General features: G+C 37.3%; 1 protein-coding gene across 1 annotated transcript in view; it reads right to left on the bottom strand.

Moving 5' to 3' along the window:
* Positions 1–5,274: 5,274 nt before the first annotated feature.
* The window catches only part of Pgr (progesterone receptor), a 67,997-nt gene continuing 54,400 nt past the window's right edge, over positions 5,275–18,871 (bottom strand). Inside the window, exon 8 of the mRNA XM_020166609.2 lies at positions 5,275–18,847. Coding sequence (XP_020022198.1) covers positions 18,692–18,847 — 156 coding nt within the window. The 3' untranslated portion in view covers positions 5,275–18,691. The remainder of the gene's footprint in view (positions 18,848–18,871) is intronic.

The following is an 18,871-nucleotide window of genomic DNA, read 5'->3' as shown; positions in this document are numbered from 1 at the left end:
TCGCAGCAATAAGTCCAGTTACCCTGCACAGTCCTAATTCACTCCTAATCAAGGAAGGCATACATTTCTCCATATCCTTGTAGTTTCAGTTTTCTAATTTCTAAGTATAAGTTATATCCTAGTATATCTGACTTTTCTTGTGGACATTTTCTTATAGTTTCACTGGTCAAGAGGAATTGTAGTTTAACGGAAAGAGAGCTGGGCATGGAGTCAGAAAACATCATGGAAATCCTGGTTCAGCCATAAACTTAGTTGTATAATTTTCTGCAACTCTTAATTTGCAAGACTCACTTTCCCCATCAGAAAATAAAGCCAACCATTTGATAGCTATACAATCATTTATTAGGACGCTTTTAAAAAATATAAAATAGTGTAGTTCTCTGACAATTTTTCTTCTCAGCAAAATTAAAGAAATGAAAAGTGGAAGCTTCAGGCAGGAGTGTAGCCAACACAGCCTGGGTTAGCAGAAGTCTTACACTTGAATGCCTGTTGTGTCAGACAGGTGATATAAATGTGTAAAGATGGCCAAGTTAGGCTGTGATGATTTGGACAGTGTTGGTCCTGAAAGGCACAGACCTATTGAGCTCCAACTGATTGCTGCCTTACAAACATGTAAGCTTAGATTTTCTGATTTTTAAGGAGATGCCAGGTATCTGAGTATCATGAGTCACACCTTGCTTTCAAGATGTTAGAAATAATTGAGAGTGTTAAAAGATTTGTCAGGCCAAACAACATAGTTCTAGATGTAGCTAGTAGGCTGCCAGTTTGTAATTTTTTGAGTTTTAATGAATTTTCAGTGGAGAGAGGCTTTAATTTCCCTTCCTTTCCCTTCTAGTTCTCCTCTCTCCTTGTCTAACTGAGGAATGGGTCTTCTTGCATGAGGGAACTCTTGACAAGTAGCTAAGGCTTTTACCACCAGTACAGCCGCTTTATTTACCTTAGAAGTGAACAGGCTCCATTTCAATAAAAAAAGGAAAAATTTTTTCCTGTTAGAGTTTAGAGTACAGCCCACTGCTCACAAAAGAGCTCAGCAGGACTTAAAGGGTTGAGAGGAAGTTGCCTTATTTCACTGAAACAATGAGTGGACAGAGGAAATTTTGGCTCCACGTGGTGAGTAAGGCAGATTGAATGCAACCAGGAAAAGGCCGAAATCATGCCCATTTGAAAAGGTCACCTAAATTAGCTCATTTGAACACCGGGAAGATCTTGAAATTTTTACCCAGCATCTGAGATCCTCAGGTTTTATGGTTCACCGTTTTCAGGAACCTCAGAGCATCGAGAGTATGAAACGGCACCGAAATCTTTTTGTCTGAACATTTTGATCTTGATCTCTAATTCTAGTATTAATTTTTGGAGCCTCATCCAGATTAAGGAAGAGTACTTTCCTGGCACTTTCTTGTGGTGAGCAAGATGAAGTGGAAGATGAAGATGAAGTGGAATTTGGCACTAGCTTAAGCACTGAAAATCCACATTCCTCATAGTGTGCAATTGCTCACTTTGAGTGGCCCTCAAGCAGTCATGAGATAGGAAGGAGCCATGGGAAGGCGAGGGGGACCACACCCATGGGGTTCCCACTCTGTTCTTGTATGCTTGTCAATCTTCATTGGCAATTTCATTTCAGGTAGGATTTCTGGATCCTTTTGACTCGTGAAAGGAAAGGCTGCATGTAAGCTGCCTTTCTTTATACAGCAATAAGAAATTTTAAAAAAGATTATTAAAAGAAGAAATTTTTGTTTTTCCATTTTCATGGAATTCTTCTCAAATTTCTTTCCTTTTTGGTGAGTCACTCTGTCTTGATGGCTGTACTTCCTATCAGTGGTTATCCTACAGGGGGATTATGAAGTAGTGGTTGAAGTCTGAAGTTGTTCTTTCTGGGTTTAAATCCTAATTTTCTAAATCTTATCCTACCCTGTAACATGAGATCCAATAAAATATTCTCTGTTATTAACATTACATGAGATAGTCCTGAATAAATAGAAGCTATTGTTGTTTCCTATTTCAACCTTACGAAAGTGGAATCATCAAATTTTACAGATGTGGAAACAATTTAAGGAACTGCAGTAATACTAAAATATAATACTCTTAAAGCCCTTTATTTTTTCTTCAGAACCAGACCCCATGGGTCTGGGCCTCCCTGGTCACATGGGAGAGGCCATATGGTAAAACTCTCTGTGGTGCAAAATCCAAGGATGACCTTAGCAAAAGCACTTTAAGAGCATCTTTCTAACTGAGGCACCTCTTTCTGATTTTTAATAAGAAAGAAATAAAAATACAGAGCTCGTTCAAGGCTCCAAGGATCAAGCAGATGGTGGGTTTTGGACAGCCCCATGGAGTTCTGAGCTATGTGTGCTGAGTCACCTTGAGCTGCACTTGGTCCCCTCAAAATCAACTCCTTGCAGCTACAACCACCTTAGGAGTGAAAGAAAAATTCAACTTTTGTTCCCTTTGAAACTAAGAGTGTGTGTTTTAACTTCTTTATTCAAAGGGCAAAGAGGAGTGGTCTTACCCTTTCCTGCTCTAAAGACTATTAGATGCTATTTGGAAGATGATTGTGTAATTCCAGCAATGAACATGAATTTGGGACTGTCAAATGCAGTTACTGCCTCATTTACCAACACATCCCTAACGAATAAGCGAAAGTTTATGTGGAAGTGGTATCTGTGCGCTTGTGAGTCAGAATGCATTGCTATGTGAACATCTCGAGCCTCACTGGAACAGATCTGCATCTTCTCTCATGGCTCTAATTGGAACCTTAGTCTATTTCATTATTCTCAATTTCTGGCCATAATTCCCAACAGAAATATAATCCTTTCCAAAATATCTGTTAACCTAAATTTTATGAGCTCACTGCCCATAAGCTCTGCCCAAGAGACTTGGGTCTGATAACAAAAGATCACAGTTTGCTTTGGGTGAGGCATGATTTCCGCTAACAGGCTCATGTCTCAGGAAAGCAGAGTCGATTGTGTATTTACTCAGCAATTTTCTAACGTGGCAGTTCGCTGAGAGTGGGTTTGCAGGGCGTGAGTGTGGACGGGCACAGGTGTGCAGGTAGCCTGAGTATGGCGGAGGCTAGTACTGCCTGGGGTTAGCTGAGTTCATGGGGACCTGGGGAGTTGTGAAGAAAGGTTTGGAGAGCACCAAGAGCTGTTAGCAGTGCCAAAAACGAATGTCCACTTTCACAAGTTTCAGGTCTCACTTCTAAGGCTTTGGTGCCGTTTTATCAATCTGTCCTTTAATTCTTCAGCAATGGTGTGAAGTTGGCTAGCTTTCAGTTGTATTTACAATATCAACCTAAAAAACATGGCTCACCCAAAGTCACTTCTTTTGCCAATGTTCACATTATACTTTTGGTGTAAACATGCAAAAGTTCATAGAAATTCTCAATGACCTTCAGAGACAAAGCGCAGAAGTCTTAAAAGTATCAAGAAGCTCTCACCTTTGTTAATGCAATTGAGAAGCTGTTTCATTACAGTTTCTTCCAGTCACCGTTTCGGGCGGTGAATTGAATATGACCTTAAAAGCCACCTTAATCTGTTAAGGCACTGCAACCTTCTCTTGCCTCCCTTCCATCCCTGGCCCCTCTTTCTCCCTCTCCTTTCATCTACTCCTTCTCCTCTATTGGGATAGGCTGCCCTCATGAGGTGAGTTCCTGCTCTGTTGATTAACTTTGAATTCTTTGGTTGCTAAGGTTTTTATTTGGAATAGAAACAAAGAAATAAGTTACAATAGCAGCAACAGAGTTCTGAGAAAGATTTAGCAATTAAATAATTCCAAATGGAATAGCCTTGAAGATGTTGCAGGGACAGGATTTATTTACCATGGCATTTTGAGTTGATATTACAATATTATAATATGTAATATAAATATTGTATTTTTTCAAGTTGTAATTTCTTTTGTCAGTGAGAAATCTTTCTCATTTTTCTTAATACCTTTTTAATTGACACTATCAAACTATGGTGATTGTCTGATGTAAGACAAATGCTCCATGTCCTTTCTTGCTTGCCAAATAAACATCACTCATACAGTTCTTGACAAGACACTTAGACACCTTTTCTATTTTGATGGTCTTTTCTTTGACCTGGTTTTCCAAAGACTTTGTCTAAGGAAAGCTTGAAACTCTGAGTAGTTTAATGCTGTAACTTTGAGTTTTTGGGGTTTTTTTTTTTTTCCTTTTGGTCAGCCTACTCAGCTCCTGACAGCTCCAGCCTGGGCTCCTTTGGTCTGAACTTGCTTCTCTCTTCTCTGAACTCCAGTACTGGAATTAAAGCCCACGATTTAAGATGTATTTATATAATGGCTTAAATGTCCTTCAACTCTTTTCATGCGTATAATGTTTATCATCTCTAACAAGACCATGATTTAATTGACCGAGCTTTATTGTGTTCTCTGGTAGCATGGAACGTATTTTGTTCTAATGTTTGGTATTGACTCAGCTTCCTTACATAGAACTACAAAATCCTTTGGAAATTTTGGGAGATAAGAGCATCTTTTAATGAGGTGATGATTTTTGTTGGGTTTCTTGGATGAGGGCTGATTTCTAGAAAGACCAAACCACGATTAGAGACTTAGAACTTTCAGCCCTACTTTCCGTCCTCCTGGGAGTTGGGGCAGAGGAGATGGAGATTGAGATGGTATCAGATCTTATCTAACTAAAGGCCCTCCATCAAAATCTCTGAAGGACAGGGTTCAGAGAATAGCATGTCAGGAGGGTGGTGTAACCCAACTTGGTGAGGACAGTAATTCCTGTGGATGAGACCCTTCTAAATGTCACCCTGTATCTTTCTTCATCTGACCTTCATCTGCTTCCTTTATCATATCCTTTGTTGTATGATAAGCTGGTAAGCACAAATGTTTCCCTGTTAGGAGCTGTTCTAGCAAATGGTTGACTGAGGAAGGTGTCTTGGAAGCCTCTGATTTGTAGCTATGTCAGACAGTAGTTGTGGGTAACCTGGGACCCACTGTTTTTAAGTGGCACCTGAAGTGGGAGCAGCAGTCTTGTAGGACCTAGCCTTACTTAACCTGTGAGTTCTAAACTAACACAGGTACACAGAATCAGAATTGGATAGGATTTTAGGACAGTCTGTTAGTGTCTGCAGTGAATTGGAGAATTGAATTGTGGGACACATGAAGTATGAGAATGATATGACTATAGAAGAAAAAATAGTTTGCTTTTTTCCTCAAAATCTGCAAATCATCACTTGGCTCCATATCTCAGACTCATATTCTCTAGACCTTGGATGAGTCACAGACTCTCTTGAGTTTCAGGTTCTCTATTTGTAGCACAAGATAGTGGAGTTTTCATTGTTGAGCTCTCTGAGAAGTTTACAAGTAGTGGAAAACGTATGGATGCACATATACTGTAGTTGCTAGACTGTGCTGGCAGGTCTCCCTCAAAACAAGTCCTTGGACCACAGGTGAAGAAACAATGGACCACATGGATTTGGGTCCACTGCAACTCTAATGTCACATGACTCTCTGGCCATATTTTTATTTTAAATCAGCAGAAACAGTGTACTGAGAAGCTCAAAAACCATGGAGACAAAGGAAGAAACATACAATATTTATAAGCAATAAGATATTTCAAGTGCAAACATATGTGGGTAGGAAGTTATCACTTTTATGCTAGATTGTGAAAATAATGAACTTGATATGCAGAAGTGAATAAAATGGACCAGAGCTAACAATGCATTTAACAGGAAAGTTTTAAATGATGTAATTGCCATACAAAATGAATTAATTTCTATATCCTGTAGCAAGTAATGTTCTTCTCATGCCATTTAAAAGTTCCATAAAGAAAAGTACACTGATTGAAAGAACAGATTAAAATATAGAAAGTTTCAAATTAATACAGAGGACATTATCAATTTGGAATACATATTTTGACCATGATTTTTAAATGACTTTTTTTTACATTTAGCATGCACACTATTAAAATATTCAGGTGAAATTATTTCACAATTAATTTTGGCTTAATCAGTAAAACTTCTAGAGTTCCATTTGAACATTTTTTTATGTGAAGCTATTTGATTATTATTTGAAGAAGTTAAAAATGAGCTTTTCTGAATATAGCTGGGAAGAATAAAAGTGCAAATTAACATTTCTAATTGCAAAGACAAATTCAGTTTTAGGAAAGTAGAATGGAAAACAATTTATTTTTCAGAACCAAGGTTTTGTTAGTGGGAATGGGTAGTGAGGCGATGAAAGAGAAACAAATGGCTTTGCAAATCAAATGAAAATTGCTTTCTAAAAAATAGTTCAAATTTCTTGGCAACTACAGAAAAACTGTACAAGGTTTGAAAATATCACAAATGGAAGTACTAATATTTTAAGAATTGTTAATGCTATACACCACTATTATCCAGCTTTATAATGCAATGAATAAAACTATGGTAAAATCATTAAAAAAATTTTTAAGTACCATTGTTTAATTCAGATTATTGATGGATGTGTAGGGTAGAAAAGAATTAGATGTTTTCCAGTAATTAAATGGGAACATTGAGGTGCAGATTGCAAGAGATGTATTTACTAAGAAATTATCAAATAAAATTGAATAAGACCCTATTGGAAGTTATATCGAACCACTACTGGTCAGATTTTAATATAAAGGATAAGGCATAACAATTGTGAAACGATGTAAAGTGGTACCATACTTTTCAAAACATTTGAAATATTCCGATGCACACATCTCCACGTGTATGTGTATGTAGACTGTGTGCCTTGTTTGCCAGACAGAAAGTGAAAATGAGGTTTCAAAGAGGGAGGTGGCGACCCCAGCTCAAGAGGAAGTATCAGATCACAGCCTTTCCATTCAAGGCGTCAAACTCCTTTCCCTGTCTTTTAGCCCTCGTGCAGCTTTTGTTGCTCTCTTCTATAAGAGCCCTGGCTGCGTCTTCCTCTGGACTGCTGTGCTAACGAACTTGGATGTGTGCATTCGTGCGCACAGGGGTAAGCTCACACATGTACTGTGCATGATTTCCGAGTAAGCCCTGGTTCATAGAAATGACCTGGGATAGAACATGTTTGATAGATGTAACTTAATTTGATGCACAAACTTTGAAAAAATCTAAAAATGAAGTTGAGTGTGATGAGCTCTACTGCAAGCTTAGCGTGAGACTTGTTTTGTATCCACAGTGCAGAAATGAAATAAACCAGCAGACAAGTATCTCATGAATCCAGCCTGGTCTAGATGGCCAACTCAGATAATTTAGGAACAAACAATCATCTTCCTGTCCCCAGATCACCTGTACTTAGGTCAATTTCCTCTCTACAAAAACATATTTGTTTTTCAGAAAACCCTCTCGTAACTCATCTACCAGTAGAAACTTCTTATACGTGAACTTTAAATATATCATCATTTTCTTTTCATAAAATTCACCAAAAAGTGAAGGTCTCTTAAGTAATCATCACGAAGGTGATTCTCTAGTTGGAAGATGGAAGATGTAAGATTTTTTGTGGTTGTACAAACAACCAGTTTTCCCAAGAAACATGATATTGAGAACCTCTGGGTCCAGAGCACGTGCTCTTCAGGCTGTGCTGCTCTGTGTCACACACGGCGTAATTGTAGCTGAAATCATCCCTGCATGAATGTTTTCATGGCGAGCTTAAGTTCCTTGAGCATTCTTAATTCCAAACTACTCACAAACAGCTGACCACAGATCCCTGAAGTTACTCTATTTATTTGGATTAGATCACTTATAAGATGGAATCAGTCCTCATCTGATCAGGTAAATATGACATCTTCCATTGAAATAAAACACAAGTAACTCTGTAGGTATTTAGACATCAGTAGCGTATAGAGAGCTGTGCACTCTAGCTTAGTGTAGTGAGTCGCATATGTGACAACTGAGAATGGAGTCTTGCATTTACAGTTGCACACTTATCACAGTTTCTCCTTATACAGTAAGTAGTTAACTGTAAAATGTAAAGAAAAATCTCCACCAGCAATTAAAATCAAGTATTTACAAAAAAAACCATAGCACATTACTCCACAGATAAATATGAAGTTGCTCAACACATTTAAATTTGTAAATCTGAATTTGGGGCATGTTTAGTTTAAAACAGAAAACATACTACCAGCCAGAAATAAATGAAATGCTTTTTTTTTATATTGTAGAAAGATTTTCATAGTCAAATGGGCTAGTAAAACTTTCTGGTTTCTAAAGTCTAGAATTGATTGAAAAGAAAGAGGAATGTTTACCTTTGAACAGTTAGCAATATCTGGCCTCTTATTAACTGGAACTTAAAGCAGAAACTCTGTTCTGCTCTTTCATCTTTTTGTCTTCAGAGACCCAGCATGGTTCCTTGTATTCTGTGGGCACTTATTTTATTTACTGAAGTGCCATTTATATATTTCAAGTACTATTCATGAAACTAAGACAGAATAATGTTCTGAAAAGATTTTGTTATTAACAATTAGATTACATCTTTCTCTTTAATGTTAAGTGCACTAAATTTCATATGGAAATTAATATTCTATAGCATAAATATGAAACTTTTAAATCAATGCAACCAAAATAATGCATTATTGCATCTTTGTAGATATGCATTGTTTTACTTAAAACAACTAATTGGCTTCAATTTAGCCATCTGAGATTCACTCCTTGTTTAATTAAAGTGTTCACACAGTCAGTCAAGGATTCATACTGCCAAAGCATGCTGATTTACATTCCACCTTACACCACAACAGTATTGCACAAATCGAAACGTTGACTATAATTTAAAATAAAAATAATACACTGATGACTCAGATACACCTCATATGTAATTGTATTAAGCTTTGGGTGCTCTGATTCACTGATAAACAGAGATACAGAAATGACTTATTCTTTAATATTACCTATTATAACAGTAAGAAATATTTAACGAAACTCCCCATGTCCTTTCTAAAAAACACTACATGAAAGTTCATTTCTAATCAACAGCCCATTTCATAGCTGACATTTGTCAAGCCGAGCAGGTAACTCAAGAGTGTTTTGTCTGAATCACAAAATATTCCCTCTGAAATCCACATTTAGCTAAAAAACAGAGATGGAACTTGTAACATATGACAATGTTAAATGCCCACTGTCATCTCACTTTCACAGCTTTGCGTTTGTCACCCAGTCATTTCCTGGGAGCCCGTGCCAACCACGGGCAGATGGACAGTGTTTCGCCTTCTCAGCAAAAAAACCTCAAATCCCAGCAGGCTTTCAAGTACTGCCTTTCTCACTCGGAAATGAGGAGCTAAGAGTGTGGAATTAGACCCAAGGCACATTAAGAGGACAACGTGGTGAATGCGCTTGGTGCCCTACGATGGACTCAGAACAGAGCAATAGCAAGGAATACCGAAAAGGGTGTGGTTCATGAGAAAAACGGTGATAACCCTGCACCTCCTGCCAACCAAAGCACTGGACTTACTAACAAGCAACGCAGTGGAATTGACTATTTTGTCAACTTCAGCATTACACGGGAAAATCTATGTCCAAAGCAGTAAAATTATTTTAAAATGTATTTAAAATACATCAAATATATAATATTCAATATAAAATATATTGAGTATCAAGTATATTGAATACACTGAAAATCAATGTGATGATAGCCTTGAGTCCACCGTCACTCCATTTTACAGTTTTGCCTCCTCAGTTGTCAACTGCTCTTGGCATACACAGATGGATGCAGAGTCTTATACTCTATAGAAAACCTCACATACATTCCCGCAGCTCTCTCTAGTAAATGCATACTGAAATACATTCAGCTGTGTGTTTTTCTTTTTTGGCCCCTGACCCTTTTCCAGTTTAGCTGGATGAAGCCATGCTGCTCTGAGAAGAGTGAGGATTGAAGAGTGAGGGTAGAAATGCTTAAAGAAAGTCAATGCTCAGCTTTGGACTTCTTGAGTTGGTGTTTGAGAACCACAGCAAGGCAAGTCTTGAGAGCAAAGCTTCCCTGGAGAAGGAATGGATCTCTAAGTTGCAAAGGTTTCCTTAAGAGGAGGGAGGGCTCAGTCAATGGGAGCTACAAGGAATATGTGACAGGAGCTCACTAAGACCCAACAGGAAGAGCCAAGCAGCCACTGTGTTTCAAGAGAAGGATGAGGAAGTCAAATTTCCCCATATGGGGGCTGAATCTTGAAGAAGCTGAGGTGGACAACAGGTCATCTGGACCATAAAGGGGGAGGCCAAGAGCTGTGGTTTTTGTGTAAGTCTGCAACATCTCAGAGACGCCTAGATTCTGCATGCTGCCTGCTGGTCAGGGTCTTAGCAGGGAGTGGAAAGCACAGCTCTCCTGAAAGGGCAAGGTGACCCTACAGCACAGGCCAGACAGGGAAATAGCTCATCTCAGAGTCACCGGCTGAGCAAGGAAGCAACAGAAAGCATCAAGTCAGCAAAGTCAGAGTACCCTGCTGTACCAGAGCAGAGAGAACAGATGAATTCACAGGCTGCCAGCCTTGAGCAGTGGCCAGGCAGGACAAGAGCCTGGAGTGGCCGCTGAGGCCAGGAGAAGGAAGCCCCTTTCACCACCATCACAAGCACTAACAAGTTTCTTCCTTTCCTCAGTGCTGTCTGGGTAATGGCAGTAAAAAGGAAGACAACTCTTGATGGAAACTGAATGAGATAACCACACATAAGGCTTTTTTAATATAAACCAAAAGAAAGAGATGCAACATTTTTTCCCAACCTACCACTCACCAGCCCTTCCTGCCCAACTCCCCACACTCTTGAGAGGGCTCCAGAAGTCAAGATCCTGTATGAAAACCTAACTGCTCTAAAATTGCTTAGTCCATTTTATAATTCTATTGGAAAATGGCACCTGAAGAAGGCTGTGTTTCTTTTTTACCATCCAACACGACTCAGCTTCCCTTGGTTGCTTTCCCATTTGCTGAGCCCTGAACTACTCTATCCTTAGCTTTGGGCAAAGACCTAGATTTTGAGGGTGGAAAGATTTGCAAAGGTGAGAGTGTTGGTGGAGGGGTAGAGACTGTTTGTATCGGTAGGATTCTGGAAGTCAGTAAAACAAAGTTTCTTAGATTTTATTTTCTTTCTTGGTGAAAAATCTGCATTTTCAACACAGAAGTAGAATAATGACACATTGTGTTTGGCAATTTATATGATGCATTTTATCTACTTTCCTCATTCTGTCAATGCTTGTAAATTATGTCTTATAAAACCCTTCTGGAAAATTGGAGAGGAGGTCATGATCACCCCCAGATCTCCATGTTTATGAGCAGGACTTTCACCAAAACACTGAAACTTCCTTAATAACGTTCTCTTGGCCATAGGATTGCCCATTTCTCATTCTGCTGTCCATACTGCAGTGGGGGAGGAGTTCCCTAATGTCGTCACAGGAATTAGGCTGCTTTCTTGCTTACAAAGAATCAGGTCTACGCTTGTTATTTTGGTACCAAAGCCACTGATGAGCTGGGCCTCAGTTTCCTCATCAGTCCCTAACCCCACTCACTCTCAGCACCACGTGCCACGTGTTGTTATCTACTGCTGGTGCACATGCCCTGAACTTGTTTGGAATGTTGTGATCTCTTTCTGTTTCTGGCGATGCTGACCCTACGTTAGTTAGTTCCCCAGACTTCCTTGGTCACAGCGCTCATAGTACAATCCTGTAGCCATTCAATTTTCTGTCTCTATTCTCCACTCATCTATAGTCAGAGAAGAGGGAACTCCAGTAAGTTCATTTGTTGTCTCTGCAATCTGGCAGGGTGACTGGCACACCACACAGGAAATGCTTCATAGCTAACTGGTGAAGATTAGAAGGAGCCTAAGTAATACTTCTCAACTTAACCACACCACAAAAACATTATTTTGTTTTTGTGTTACAGAATTTATTGTTCTCATACTAACGTAGATGACAGAGTTGGCTACCATATCTAGATGAGAACTGTTTAGAACATCTGCAGTTTCAGAGCTGAAAGAAGTACTTTGATTCTACTTTCAGAATTAAAAGGGATAGTTTGGTTCCATTGGAAGTGTTAAAATCTTAAAATATTGCATTAGTTGATAGATTAAAACATAGACTACAAAGATCAGTGTCCTTTTTTTCCCCTAAACCATGTAGACTCTAATCCAAAAATAGCTAAGTTTCTTAAAAACCAAAAGCAAGCTTCTGAGCACATATACATCTCAGATTTGGATAGCAAGAAGGAGCAGGATGGCATCTTGGTTTTGACAAGAATGTGGGGTGTTTATATTAATTCTCCATATACTTTTTGGTCATCTTATGAATTTTAAAGACCTTAGAAGAAGAAAAATTAACATTATATGATATATCCTCAAATCTCTGGCTAAGAACCTAGTTTAGGAAAGCTGTGTTAGGAGCCCCTTGATTATTCTGCTATTAGAAAAATAAAATGTTGTGTCTTCCACGTTAAGGCTTCATAAAAGATATCTGTGTGGACATAATTTTTACCCTGCATAGCAGCTCAAATTGGTATGTCTTTGAATAATAACACATTAAGAAAGCGAAACAATTACATCTTAACAGAAATAGTTTGGTGAATAGATATTTTAAAATAAAAGCTTTTCTGTGGGAGGAGGGAAGCAAAAAGTATAAAGGGTATGGTCAATGGGAAAAAGCATAAAAACAGGGCCATCTAAAATAGTTAAAAATTCATAGGTAAGTAAACATCACAGAAATGTTAAGCTTTATATATAATAAACAAGAGAAAAACATACTTTAGTGGATTTCCTTTAAAATAATTTATGTCTGGTAAATTGGATACATCTGGAGTTGATATATTAAGAGCAATCTCTAAAGATAATAAAAATAAGCTGCAGTGTATGTCCTAAAAACTATTTACAATTCCATTTAAATATTTTACTCACATCTGTCTAAATATGGACTGAGAGACTGATGTCACACTGCAGTGTTAATAAGCCCATATGTTTTCTTTGAAGGCCCGGGGGAGCATACATTTTCTTCCCTTAGCCTAAGTCACATTTCTCTGAAAGAGCTCTGTCAGTTAGAGCTCTCAGCCAGCTTAGAACTAATGGTTTCCCCATTTCTCCATGACTCTTAAGAAAGCAAACAAACCTGTGTTTAACAATAAGGTCAGCATGACACAAAGCAACAAGAGCCAGTAAATTGAAATGAGGTTGACATTCTGGGACTAATCCAGCCATCCCGCAAGAGTTTTCCAAACTCCACAGCTGCAGGAAGCTTGGACAAGCCTGGGCGCAGCCTCCAGGCCTGTGCCCAGAGCTCTGCCTTCGACCCCTGTCAAGTTCAAGGAGGGAGAGGTTCCCTGTGGTTTTTCTTTAAGCAACCAAGCAATTGCTGCCATATACAACTGCTATTTAACTCACACCAATGCACACCCCTCCCCCCACAATTCTTAAATCTTCTCCAATGCGAGAGAAGATAAATTGTTAAGGAAACCTTCTCAGTGTTTTTTAATTCTTTTGAGAACAGTCTTGCTGTGTTGTCCAGGCTAGTCTCAAACTCAAGATTCTGCTGTCTCAGCCTCCCCAGTGCTAGGATTACAGGGATGGACCACCATATTCACTATTTACTTTTAGTTTTTAAGGCCGCATTGATTCAGGCCTAACTCTGGACTTTTCCTTGAATTTGAAAAAGGATGTGATCAATCTGAGCTCAATTATCTAGCCCAGTTCAGCTTGAATGAATATTATGGTATGGAGGCCCAACCAGATTGGACTGCACTCCATAATATGGGTGAGTACCCAGTTGCTTTACTGCTTTTTATTCAGTGTTTGGATTGAAGGACCACATAACATGTATGTTGGTAGGACATGATACAGATCATACTTTATGTCCAACCTTGAACAAGGAAACAGAGAAACTACAGGCCTACATGATAGTCTTTTTGTTAAAAGAAGTTAGTCCAGCAAGGGTAAACAATTTAGGACTTAGCAAACTTTGGCTAGAGTAGTTTCTCTAAAATTGAAGAAATGTGGAAAGTCTCCCACCTCCAAAGGCATACTTGATTCATGGGGATTTGATTGTTGAATGATTGAATAAAAAAATGAGATATCTTAAATGTGAAAAAAATTCAAGTCTTGAGACCTTCAAATACACAAGACTATGGAATTTTCAAAATATTTAAAAGGTTCATATTTTTATCCTGAAATCTGATGTGTAAAGGGTAAGCACAGAACAACTGCTCAAATATTCACAGCAAAATCTGAAAAGGTTACTAGTCATCCTACCATACTTGATCTTAGCCAAAAGGTTGAGAAGTGGTAGTCACTGTAACATAGGAACACAAGACATCAGATCAAAGCAGATGTGATGCTCTCTTTGAGCATAACCTTCTTCAGGACAGGAATGTTATCTTTTTGGTTGATATTCATCATGATTTTTGACTCTACCTTTTTGTAGAGTTGCTGCTGTTGTAAAAACAATTTGAGCATATAGTATATAGCATCCATTTTTGGAGGAGCTGTGTTTTAGTCAAGCTTGCAGTGTTTTAGAGAGATATTTTAAAGCATGTAAAAACCTAATAATTATTATTAGATATCTACAATAGAAAAGTGGTAGACTCTTTAGGTTTCTTATAAAACAGGTCCCAAACTCAAAATATAGTAAGTTTTTAGGGGAAGAAATTAATGGAATCCTTCTGGCCCTAGTTGCAGATCAGATCAGTCAAATATATCATAGTATATAGTGATAGAAGTAGAGTGACTGGGAATTTTAGGCTTTTGGTTTCACCAGAGAATATAGTCGATTAGTCTGGTAAAATTATAGCTAGAACTAAGGCTTAATGAAAAGATAATCATAGCAATCATCATTTTTGAACACCTGTATTGAATTTTTTTGCTTCAATTTCTATTAATTGCAAAACAATTGGGTGAGGTTTAATGAGAGAGATTACATGGCTTGGAGGTATATGTGCTTCGAACTCCAATGGCTTTTTGAATGTTTGTAGGGATATGTTTTCATTAACTTAAGAATCTATTTCGGTAACCTTCAAGTATTTTCTGATATATATAACTTGTCTTCTATGATTTAATTTTATTTTAGAGCAACTAGAAGGAACATGACCTCAAGATGAAGATAAAGGTTATGATGACTGCATAGTAATGAAGACATTAGTAGTTCGAATTCATAAAGATTTAGAGACTAGATATCATCCACTTGGTAATGTCATGTTCTTTTTGGAATGTTTTTTCTTCTTTCTAAGCTGAGCCTTACATATTAAATCCTAGTGTTTAGACATCTACATTGTGGACTAATATCAACATCAAAAATATCAAGCATTCTTATGAGGTTGCAAAACAACCTTGTGACCAACACATTTTATTCCCTCATAGTTGAGTGAAATAAGGAAAATTTAAAGATATTTTGGAAATTAAACTGTACTGGTGGAAATGGATTTCTGCTATCAAATTACTGCTTTAACTGAAGAATCAGGTAATGAAAGGATCACATGAACTGTTCCCTGAGTACATTACTAGAATGTAAAGGGCTGAGGGCATTGTTTCTTTTTGACACACCTACATTCATTTACTTATATCACGGGTCCACACTACTTCTGCATATGAGAGATGTTAAAAATGTTTCTTTTAGAATGACATTTGTGGGGGGAAAGCTATGGAAAACTTTTCTAGTAAACAAATGGTACATATTGATATGATACAAATGACTCACTGGCCCTTGAACAAATTAAGAGATTATTTAATTTTAAAGTAGTATCTTTGTGCTGCATTTTCTCAGTAAGTTGCATGTAAATAATGCCTTGAACCTATCAAATTTCATGAGTTAAAGTCCATATACTCAACAATACCTGCTTTCCCCTCTTTATTGATCACTGTGGTTTATTGGTAATACCGACTATACCTCTCCTGAGTTACGGTCTTTCTTCAGCTCCAAATCTCACAAAGGTCATTAGCATGTTTCTTACGCTAACAGTAGCTACTCAATAAGTATTTGAGGAATAAAATCAGAAATGAGGAAAAACTTATATTGAGACTGGCAATATGAAACAATTTAGGAGTACTTCAATGTAAGAAACAATTGTGTTTTGGGAATTTTTCTTAGGGAAAGAAATAATAGTCCATTCATCAGTTTTAAGATATAAATCAGGAAACATAAATTATTGTTCTTAATACATATAACATGGCTTTCTCCTTTGTGATAGTCAATAAAGAGTGAGATCTCACAATTAGGAGAAAAGATGGAAAATTTAAAAGTGATGGAGAGGAATGAAGATGGAGATACCATGATGAGAACAGAGACACAGAGACAGTCAGCAATGGAATCAAAGAATGCTGGAGACCAATAGCAACAGGACAGACAGACAAAACAGGTCATCCATGTCTCTGTCAACAAGCACTACTGATCCACTTCAGTGTGGCTCCCAGACTTGAAGAGCAGTCAGAATTGCACAAAAATATTGCAGTTCAGAGGTACTCAAAATGACAGGAGAACCCTAGGAGGGAGAAAATCTACGGAAGACACAGGAAGACTTTATAGAAATGAGATGTGGCTGAGTCTTGAAGGCTGGTAAATGCATGGATGGAACTGGGGTGTATATGGGGGGTACATTTTGGCAGAAAAATCAATGGCAAAAGATTGTCGTGGGTGGAGCATAACATGAGTACATTAAATTGGCCAATTAAAATATAGTTGCTAAAAAATGGAGCTCAGGATATTTTTTTTAAGGTAATAGTAGTTTTTAAATGCTCACTTGGAAATTCTAATACATAGCTATGAGTGATACGTGGTTAAAAGTCAGTTTTCAGTGAGGAAAAGAAATAATTAGATCCTTGTTTAGGAAGATCTCTTTGGCCTGAAGAGTGAACAAAGGAAGTGTGTTCGTGTATGGAGACTATGAAGAACTAAATCCCAGTCAAGAGTATAATGTATTACAAACACATCACAGAAAAGTCTGCATGTATACACATGGTAAATTCTCACTGAATGTTACAACCGAAAGTTATTAAAGTGCATGCCAGCTTTCTATTTGCCATGGGTCAAACAAACCCAAGCTGAAGGAGCTTATTTTAAAAGTCCTATAAGAACTCACTATTTATAAATACACCACTGTTCGTTCTTGTTTTATATTGAAGGACTTATTATGAAAAGAGCTATGGTAATATAATTCTTTCAACAGTTTTTTTGTCAGATGAAGCCACTTTACCTTGTTTTGAGGGTCACGTTTGCATTCATTAAGAATATTCTTACACTATTGTTCCTTGATAAATGGCAAATATTTGTCAGTTGAAAGAAATAGGTAATTAAAATACATTAAGAAATCAGAATGCTCATGTAGAATTTTTTCTGTATTATTTTAATTTTTCTCATTAACAATTATTAATATGCACAAGAAGATATGTTTTATTTGTAAAATAGCAATATGACCACTTTTAAAGAAATTTAGAGAGAACTTGGTCTTACAATTTCTGAATTGTTAAAAATTAATATATATGTACGGATAAGCTTGATTTAAGTTACTGTAGGTATTAGCTTGTTTATGTGCATATAGGTATTGTGCTTGTACGGACATATGTGCATTTTTCTATTTTAAATAAGGGATCTCCAGAGATTCACCTCAGAAAATCCTGTCTATCTTCCAAAAGAATATTTTTAGTTCAAATAAGTAAAAAGTGTGTTTTCTGCCACTTGTATTGTTTTAAGCCATTATCTAGAATCTCCTGAAGCCACTCCTTCAGAACTTGGTAAAAGGCACTCAAACAATTTCAACCTGAGTTCATCTATTCCTGAAGGGGATTGGATCACTTAGATTTGGATCAGAGGCACTCAAAATGTTCAACCTGAGATTCACCTATCACGCTTCACTGAAAAGGAACACCATCTTCAATTGCGTGAGCAGTGAAGAAAGAAAATATTTCTCTCCCTCCCTCTTCCCTCCCTTCACCCCCTCCCCATTCTTTGATTTGGGAGGATATTAATAAAAAACAAAAAACATCTTGCCAAAAGAAGCATTTGGCATGAAAGATAATATTATACCACCTGCAAACTAACTTTCCCTGATAGCAAGGCCACACTGTCTCTGACTTCTATTTCTATTCACGACACCTTATTTGAAGACAAACCTCCCAAAAAAGGTTAGGAAAAAACTTACAAAACCCCCAATACTGTTGTCATGATGATAGGGCTACTAATTAGCTCCCTTAGAACTCTGTTTCTTTTCTGGGACAAAGAAAATCATAACATTTGAGCTGTTTACCTAGTTTGGGAAACACCAATCTATTTCTGCATTTTTTAAACTCTGTCTACATTTTTTTACATTAAAAGCACATTTGGAAATCTGGTGAAGGGTATGAATGTGTTCCTCATAGAATTTAAAATTTGGCTACCATTATACAGGTTCATTTTTGGGAGACAAAGGGATCTCCCTAGAAGTAACAAATATCAATCATAGCTTTTCATTATGAACTGTAAGTTCTTTTTCCAAAGTAGATGCAAAAGTTAAAAATCTTCACCTAAATGGTATGAAATAATATGAATCAGATATATTTTACTTCAACAATCAGTTTTAGTACTTTTTCAATCTTGTAAACTCTAAAAGAAAATATAGGCACGCAAAAACACTTTAAAATACTAATTATGCTTTACAAGGGAATATTAGAATCTCACAATTTTCTCAGAAATTTACACAACATGATATGTTATAAATGTAAGGCTTTTGGAAGAATATTATAAAAACTCGAGACCTCATAATCCTAACTGAAACAAAAAGACATAACATGAAATTTAATTTTTTGAAAGAAAAAAACGACTTTCACTTTTTATGAAAGAGAAGAGGTTTCACCATCCCAGCCAAGATCTTAGGTAATTGTGCAGCGATGACTTCAGACATCATTTCAGGAAATTCGACAGCCAGTGCCCGGGACTGGATGAATGTATTCAAGCAGTACAGATGAAGCTGTTTGACAAGCTGAGGGGTTTACAAGTGAGAGAT

The sequence above is a fragment of the Castor canadensis genome, chromosome 2, assembly GCF_047511655.1.
Source record: "Castor canadensis chromosome 2, mCasCan1.hap1v2, whole genome shotgun sequence".
NCBI classification, from domain to species: domain Eukaryota; kingdom Metazoa; phylum Chordata; class Mammalia; order Rodentia; family Castoridae; genus Castor; species Castor canadensis.
The sequence above is the reverse complement of the archived record's forward strand: the minus strand, read 5'-3'. Positions and strand labels throughout refer to the sequence as shown.